General features: G+C 22.5%; 6 protein-coding genes across 6 annotated transcripts; 2 read left to right on the top strand and 4 right to left on the bottom strand.

Annotated features, from left to right (window-relative positions):
* Window positions 1–340: 340 nt before the first annotated feature.
* DICPUDRAFT_93333 (uncharacterized protein) lies at window positions 341–2,511 on the bottom strand. Its single transcript, XM_003295003.1, has 4 exons — window positions 2,188–2,511; window positions 2,028–2,082; window positions 734–1,951; window positions 341–657 (listed from the first exon to the last, which is right to left on the bottom strand). Exons 1-4 carry the CDS (start codon window positions 2,343–2,345, stop codon window positions 496–498), a joined length of 1,593 nt encoding a protein of 530 aa, XP_003295051.1. The 5' UTR covers window positions 2,346–2,511; the 3' UTR covers window positions 341–495.
* A 271-nt stretch (window positions 2,512–2,782) lies between these two features.
* Window positions 2,783–3,563, top strand: DICPUDRAFT_90943 (uncharacterized protein; the record flags this gene model as incomplete). The annotated part of the gene is made up of 3 exons (XM_003295005.1): window positions 2,783–2,794; window positions 2,959–3,254; window positions 3,347–3,563. The coding sequence occupies 3 exons, from the start codon at window positions 2,783–2,785 to the stop codon at window positions 3,561–3,563; spliced, it is 525 nt and encodes a 174-aa protein (XP_003295053.1).
* A 302-nt stretch (window positions 3,564–3,865) lies between these two features.
* DICPUDRAFT_85484 (uncharacterized protein) lies at window positions 3,866–4,735 on the bottom strand (the record flags this gene model as incomplete). Its single annotated transcript, XM_003295002.1, has 1 exon — window positions 3,866–4,735. The coding sequence occupies one exon, from the start codon at window positions 4,733–4,735 to the stop codon at window positions 3,866–3,868; it is 870 nt and encodes a 289-aa protein (XP_003295050.1).
* Window positions 4,736–4,892: 157 nt separating this feature from the next.
* Window positions 4,893–5,806, top strand: DICPUDRAFT_160185 (uncharacterized protein; the record flags this gene model as incomplete). The annotated part of the gene is made up of 2 exons (XM_003295004.1): window positions 4,893–5,445; window positions 5,529–5,806. 2 exons carry the CDS (start codon window positions 4,893–4,895, stop codon window positions 5,804–5,806), a joined length of 831 nt encoding a protein of 276 aa, XP_003295052.1.
* A 164-nt stretch (window positions 5,807–5,970) lies between these two features.
* On the bottom strand, window positions 5,971–6,787 carry DICPUDRAFT_160184 (uncharacterized protein; the record flags this gene model as incomplete). The annotated part of the gene is made up of 3 exons (XM_003295001.1): window positions 5,971–6,070; window positions 6,252–6,375; window positions 6,784–6,787. 3 exons carry the CDS (start codon window positions 6,785–6,787, stop codon window positions 5,971–5,973), a joined length of 228 nt encoding a protein of 75 aa, XP_003295049.1.
* Window positions 6,788–7,002: 215 nt separating this feature from the next.
* Window positions 7,003–7,370, bottom strand: DICPUDRAFT_160183 (uncharacterized protein; the record flags this gene model as incomplete). Its single annotated transcript, XM_003295000.2, has 1 exon — window positions 7,003–7,370. A coding segment is annotated over one exon (368 nt), but the record flags the coding sequence as incomplete, so codon positions are not given.

Genomic DNA, 7,370 nt, shown 5'->3' with positions numbered 1-7,370 from the left:
TATTATATCATTATTTTTAATATCTTAAACAATCATCAATATTCATATTGGAGATTACAAAAATTAAAAAAAATAATAAAAGTTTCTAAAAAAAAATTAAAATAAAAATAATTTAATTATTTTTTTTTTTCATTTTTTTTTTTCAATTTTTGATTTGATCATTTTAAAATGGGGTTCTTATAAAAACAAGAGGCAATTTAAATAATAAAAATAAAAAATAATTTGTGAATAAGGGTAAAGCTATATTAATGAGCAAGGGTGATTGATTTAAGAGAAATAAAATAAAAATAATATCAGACACAATGTGATTAAAAAGTTCCACGCAAGTAAAACTATTTTTGATTTTATAATAAAATATTTATCATAATTTTATCATATTTTGGTTTTATTATTTTCTATAGATTAAATAAAAAAAATAAAAAAAATAAAAAAAAAAATAATAATAAATATTTTTTTGTTTATAATATTGTAAATTGGTGGTGATCAATTAAATTATTAATTTTGAGTAAATAATTTAACTAAATCTTTCTTATTAACCTTTAACATTGCATTCTTTGGAATTTCTTCTTTAACTTGAATCACTTTTGGTACTTTATAATATGCTAACCTTTGTTGGCACCACATTTTGAAATCGTCATAGCTCATTGGCTCGGCTCCCTATAAAATGACAATAATAAGATTGTAATTAGTATTTTTTTATTTATTTTTTTAAAAATATAAATGAAAAACATACTTTTTTATATACCAAAATTGCTCCAATAACCTGTCCATATTCTTCATTTGGAATACCAAGAACTGCACATTCCTCAATATCTGGGTGATCTAGGATTTCCCTTTCAATTTCCAATGCAGAGATTTTATAACCAGAGTTTTTGATAATATCAACACTTGATCTACCTAAAATTTTGAATCTACCAGTAGAGTTATCTTTTTCAACAATATCACCAGTCTTAAACCAACCATCTTCAAAGGCCTCTTGAGTAGCTTCTTTTTTTTCGAAATACTCTTTGAAAACTTGAGGCCCTTTAACAAGAAGTTCTCCTACTTCTTTAGTGTTGTCTTTAAAGACTGGTTTACCATTTTGAGTTGAACTAGCTTCTGCATTGATTTTAACTTGAACACCTGGTAATGGGAAACCAACACTACCACTTACTCTGTCACCATGCAATGGGTTTGATAAACACATACCAATCTCTGTCATGCCATATCTTTCCAAAAGGTTATGACCACTAATTTCCATAAAGTCGTTTTTAACAGTTTCAGGTAATGCGGATGAGCCGCTGACCATTAATCTTAAACGTTGAAAAGCTTTTTCAATGTCCTGTCTTTCCTTTTCAGTTTTTACATTCTCTTCGACATATTTTATTAATTTTGAATAAATTGTTGGTACCGCCATGAATAGTGAAATTGGTTGCTCCAAGTCGGTAGTGACACCGCTCTCCAATAATCTGTCAATGACTTGTTTGCTATCAAATTTTGGCATCATTTCGCACATAGCTCCACTCCACAACGAGCAGGTAAGAATATTAATTAAACCGTGAACGTGATGAAGAGGAAGAAATTCGAGGATATGGTCTTCTTTTTTCCATTCCCAAGCTTCAACCAATGCTTTTACTTGAGCTTCAATATTACTATGAGTAGCTATAACCCCTTTGGGTCTTGATGTGGTACCACTAGTATAGATTATTTGTGCATTTCTATTAATATCAAATGGCATTATTTTATGTTGAACTTCTTTATTGGGTGAGCCATTGCCAATCTCTGGAATTTCAATTACTTGAACACCAACTTTTCTCCCAATCTCTGCCAACATTGAATAATTTTCTTTATTAGTTAAAACCATTGACGATTTAGAATTTGTAATTGTATATTCCAATTCGTGTGGTGGATGTGAAATTGATAATGGTACAGCTACACCTCCACTTCTCCAAATACCCCATTGAGTTCTTACCTAAAATAAATTAAAATTATTAATATTAAATTATAAAATTTTAAAATAGCAACCATATAATAATAATAATACAAACATAATCAAAACTTTGTGGGTATAAAAATGAAACTCTGTCTTGTTCCAAATCATCCGTATAATACAAAAAAGATTTATTAATAAAAGTTCTTCATAAAAAAAAAGATTTTTTTTTTTTAAAATTTTAAAATTTTTTTTAATTTAATTTAAAAAATAATTACTTTTTAAAAGTGATTTGATTTGAAATTGCAGCTGATTCATTTAATAAATCATTATATGTAAATCTCTGTGTATTATTATGTGGATAATTTACAATTGCAATTCTATTTTTGTATTTTAGTGCATTTTGAAATAATTGTAGTGAAGGTAATCTGTGCATTTTATTTTATTTGTTTTTTAAAATTTTTGATTAATTATAATATACATATACAATACATAATCTGTAATTCTTTTTATTATTTATTTTTATATTATTGTTTTATTAATTTAATTTTTTTTTTTTTTTTATTGAAGTTATAAAAAAATAAATAATATTTAATTAATTAGACGTAGTATGTTATATGTGTTTGAAAATGAAAATGAAAAATAAAATTTTTTAATTTTTTTTTTTTTTATTTAATTTTTTTTTTTTTTTTTTAAATTTTTTTTTTTTTATTTTTTTTAATTTTTTTGATTTTTATTTATTTATATTTTTTTATAGTTTTTATTTGGTTATATTACAAACTTATTAATTTTTTATTTTATCGATTTTTCATATTAATATTTCACTTTATTTATAAAAATTGTATAATAAACAAATAAAAAAAAATAATTAAAATGTCCTCATTTGTAAGTTTATTAATTATTATAATAATATCAATATTATACATACAAGATCTATTTATTGTAGAAAATAATATCTTATATTAATTATTTATAAAAACAATAATAACCAAAAAATATATACTAATTATAATTTTAATATTTAAATTTTACAATAATAATAATAATAGTTATATACAGTTAGTTCATTTTTTATTTTAGATAATAAAGGTGAAAGAGTAATTTCCAAATATTATAATAACGATTTCGATAATCTTCAAAAACAGAGAGCATTCGAAAAGAAAGTTTTCGATAAAACAAGTAAAGTTAATTTTGGTGGTGAAATTACACTTTTGGACAACTATTTAATTGTATATAAAGCATTCTCAAATATTATTATTTATATGATTGGTGATTCAGATCAAAACGAAATTGCTTTATTATATGTTTTAAATTCATTTGTTGATACCTTACAAAACTTATTCGAGTAATTATCTAACATATTGCATACAACAGAGAAACACACAAACAAACAAACAAACTACTTTTATTAACCATTTATTTTTTACTATCCAATAGGAACAGCCAAATTAATAAAAAATTAATTTTAGATGGCATTAATTATACACTTTTAACATTGGACGAAATTATTGATGGTGGTGTTATTATGGAAAGCGATTCAACTGTTGTTGCAGATAGAGTAGGAATTAAATTACCAGAAAATGATGACTTGGAGGAATCAATTAATAAAACTGTTACTTCTGTTAAAGAACAATTCTTCTCATTCTTAAGATAAACTCATAATAATAATAACAACAACAATATCAATATCAATAACAATAGCAGTAATAACAACAATAAAATAAAGTAATAACCAAAAAACCAATTTATTATAATTATAATAAATTATAATAAATTTTTTAAAAAAAATATAAAAAATAAAAACTAAAAACTTTTTAACTCTAATAACTGAATAAAAACAAATAAAAACAAATAAAAAATATATTTTGAATTTGTAGTAAAACTCGAAAAAAGAAAAAAAAAAAATATACTATACATATAATTATTATTCTTTTTTTTGTTTTGTTTTTTATTTAGTTATTTTGGTTCAATTTTTTTTATAAAAACATATCTTTGGGGGTCCTGTGAGAATAATCTTTGATATTTTGATTTTGGGAATAAATTATTCCAAACTAATGAATCGATATTTTGTTGAATAAATAAATTGGAGCTAATAAAATGTTGTTGAATGTCCAAACCCAGTTCTTGTTGATCGGTTTGAATATATATTACTACATCGTCGGCTGTACTTTCATATAAATCTTTAACTAGTGCTTTGTTGATCAATCTTCTTTTGTGATGACTCTTTTTAAAACAAGGATCTGGGAAAAAGATACTAATTTCTTTAATGGAGTCCTTTGGTAATGATAAATTGATATTTTTTATATTTAAATTTATATTTGCAATTATATAATGTAAGTTATTATTATTATTATTATTATTAATATTATTATTATTATTATTATTATTAGTAGTAGTAGTAGTATTTATGGTATTATTTTCTTTGATAAATTGTTTATTTTTAGCAATATCGATATAGACATCCCTCATATCTATACCCAACATATTTTTATCTTTTTGTAATAAACTTCTTTCCAATAACATTTCACCTTGACCACATCCCAAGTCAATATGAAATGGTAGTTTTAAGTTGCTATATATCTGGTCCCATTTTGGTATTTTTATAATCTCTTTAACTGAAAATGGATTGATATGTGGTCTTAATTTCTTTGGTTTCTTGATAATTTGAGATTTATAATTTAAAATATTTAGGTTGTTTATTTGATTACTGTTATTCTTTATTTCATTCTTTAAAAAGTTTATATCAAATTCTGTGACAAAAGTTCTTCTTAATAGTGTATATTGTAATGGATTTCTAAAATTCTTTATTCTTGCTAAAGAATTCATTATTTTAATAGTTTATTAAATTTACGATTATTAAAAATTATAAAAAATAAAAAAAATGAAAAAATGAAAAAGTTTTTTTTTGTAAAAATTTTTTTTTTTTTTTTTTTTTTTTTTTTTATTATTTAAATAATTTATTTATCGTTTATTTATTATAAATATGGGAAAATTACTTCCAGTAAATGTAGCTGGTCATTTAAAAAAATCAATTCATTTTCCCAATGGTATTTTGGTCTTAAATAAACCAATAAATATCACCTCAAATGGTTTTTTATCAATTTTAAAAAGCCTTTCGGTCGAAAAAAAACTCAAATTAGGGCATGCCGGGACACTGGATTCAGAAGCGAAAGGAGTACTAATAGTTGGTGTTGGAAAAGGAACAAAACAATTAGCCTTACTCACTAATTTAATCAAAACTTATAAAACCACCATCATTTTTGGTAATAAAACAACAACTTCGAATGAAGCCGGTGATATAACAACCACATTTAAACCATATAGCCACATCAATAGAGAAATGATAGATATAACCATTAATAAACACTTTATGGGTGAAATTTCACAAAAAGCACCAGTATACAGCGCCATAAAAAAAGACGGGGTAAGATTATCGGATTTAACAAGAAGAGGATTTACAGTTGAACCACCAACTAGAATTGTCAAAATATATCATGCAAAATGTACATTTTTAAAACTTCCAATTGCCGAATTTGGTACGTAGTGCGTAAAAATAATTTAATAGTCATAATTCATATATCCCCTAACATTAATTAAAAAACAATAATAAAAAATGTAGAAGTTAGAGTATCAAGTGGATTTTATGTTAGATCTTTTGCAGAAGAATTTGCGGAAAAATTAGGCACACACGCCTATTGTATAGAAATCGATCGTATTGAAAATGGACCTTATAAACTGTCAGATGCAATCTCCTTTGACGAAATCACAAATGAAAATGTAAATAGAAATGTAGAACATTGTACAAATATTTTAAACAATACTGAAGTATTAGAGAAAACAATTGGTGAAAAAAGTAAAACCATTTCTCCAACAATAATAGCAACAAAAAACAACTAATAACAATATACTACCAGAGTGCGACAATATATATGTAAATATCCCAATAAAAAAAAAGGTTATATTATTTTTTTTTTTTTTTTAAAAAAACAAAATAATGTTTTTTACTTTTATTTATTTATTATTTACAAATAAAAAGATGAAAAGCTGTATAAGCTTATAATTTATAAAACTGTTTTCTTTTCACCTCTTTCAAAACTATGACCTCTTTCTCTTAAATGGTCCAAAGGAGTCATATAATTATCTTCGACAACATCAAAGTGGCTATATAATTAAAATAGTATATTAGTCTTTGGTCAACATCTAAATAATCTAAAAAAATAAAAATAAAAAAACAATAATAATATAGTTTTAATAAAAATATAATTTAAAAATGGGAGAAGGGTGGTAAATAATTTTTTTTTAAAAAATAACAATTACAAATTATATAAATAAAGATATATACTTTTCTTCATTCATTCTCTTTATATTGTCATAGATTGTTTTAGTACCCCAAATTGAAACTGCGGTAACATTAGCAAAGACAATTACTGATTCTGCTGGTAAAGCTTTAAAGACTTTTCTAATACCTTTTGTTGAAAAAAAAAAAATATTATATTAATTTAAAATAAATTTATTTTTTTATTTGTTTTTTAAACAATTTAAATTATTTTTAAATTATTTTTTATTTCCTCCTTCCCTGACATTTTGCTATATATATCTGAATATGTATTTGATTTAAAAGAAAAGAAAAAAAAAATGAAATGAAATTTTTTTTTTTTATATATTATTTGAAAATAGATTTAATACAACAAAATTTTAAAAAATATAATTAAAAAAAAAATAACAGATTTAAAAAAAAATTGTTTATAGAAATTCTCTTTTTGGTAAACTCTTTGAAAATATAATTCAAAAAAAATAATTTATAAAAATAAAAACAAAATTTTAAAAATTAAAAAAATATAAAAAAAAAAAAAAAAATAAAAATAATTACAAACACATTATAAATGAAAAAAAAAATAATTATTAAAAACAAAAAAAATTTAAAAAAATAATATTATTATTATGGTAATTTTATTTATTTATTATTTTTTTTTTTATTATTGGATTTTACTCTATTTATTTTTTACAATTTTCTATGGATGAAAAAAAAATGATTTTGGTACCTAAAAATTGACTATTGAAATATTTTTTTTTTTTTTTTTTTATTTGAAACTTTATAATTGATAAGATTGTGGATCTTGATTTTTATTTTCAGTATTATTCTCATTGTTGTTATTGTTATTGTTGCTATTATTGTCATTATTGTTATTGTTGGAATCTATATCAATTTTTTCATTTTCATTTATTGAATTATTTTCATTTTTATTGATAACATCATTAGGATCTATTTTTTGATATTTTTCTAAAAAGATGGTTGAGGTTGCAAAATTTGAAGAAGGTGGGTCACTATTGTTATCTTTTATAAAAACATTTTGAATAAACTTTTCAAGTACATGTCTCTTTTTAATAACAATAAAGAGTGAGAGGATTCCCCCACATAGAATCAAACCAACACCAGCGACCCGACACCAAATAAAACTCT

This window comes from Dictyostelium purpureum, assembly GCF_000190715.1.
Source record: "Dictyostelium purpureum unplaced genomic scaffold DICPUscaffold_710, whole genome shotgun sequence".
Lineage (NCBI taxonomy): Eukaryota > Evosea > Eumycetozoa > Dictyosteliales > Dictyosteliaceae > Dictyostelium > Dictyostelium purpureum.
The sequence above is the reverse complement of the archived record's forward strand: the minus strand, read 5'-3'. Positions and strand labels throughout refer to the sequence as shown.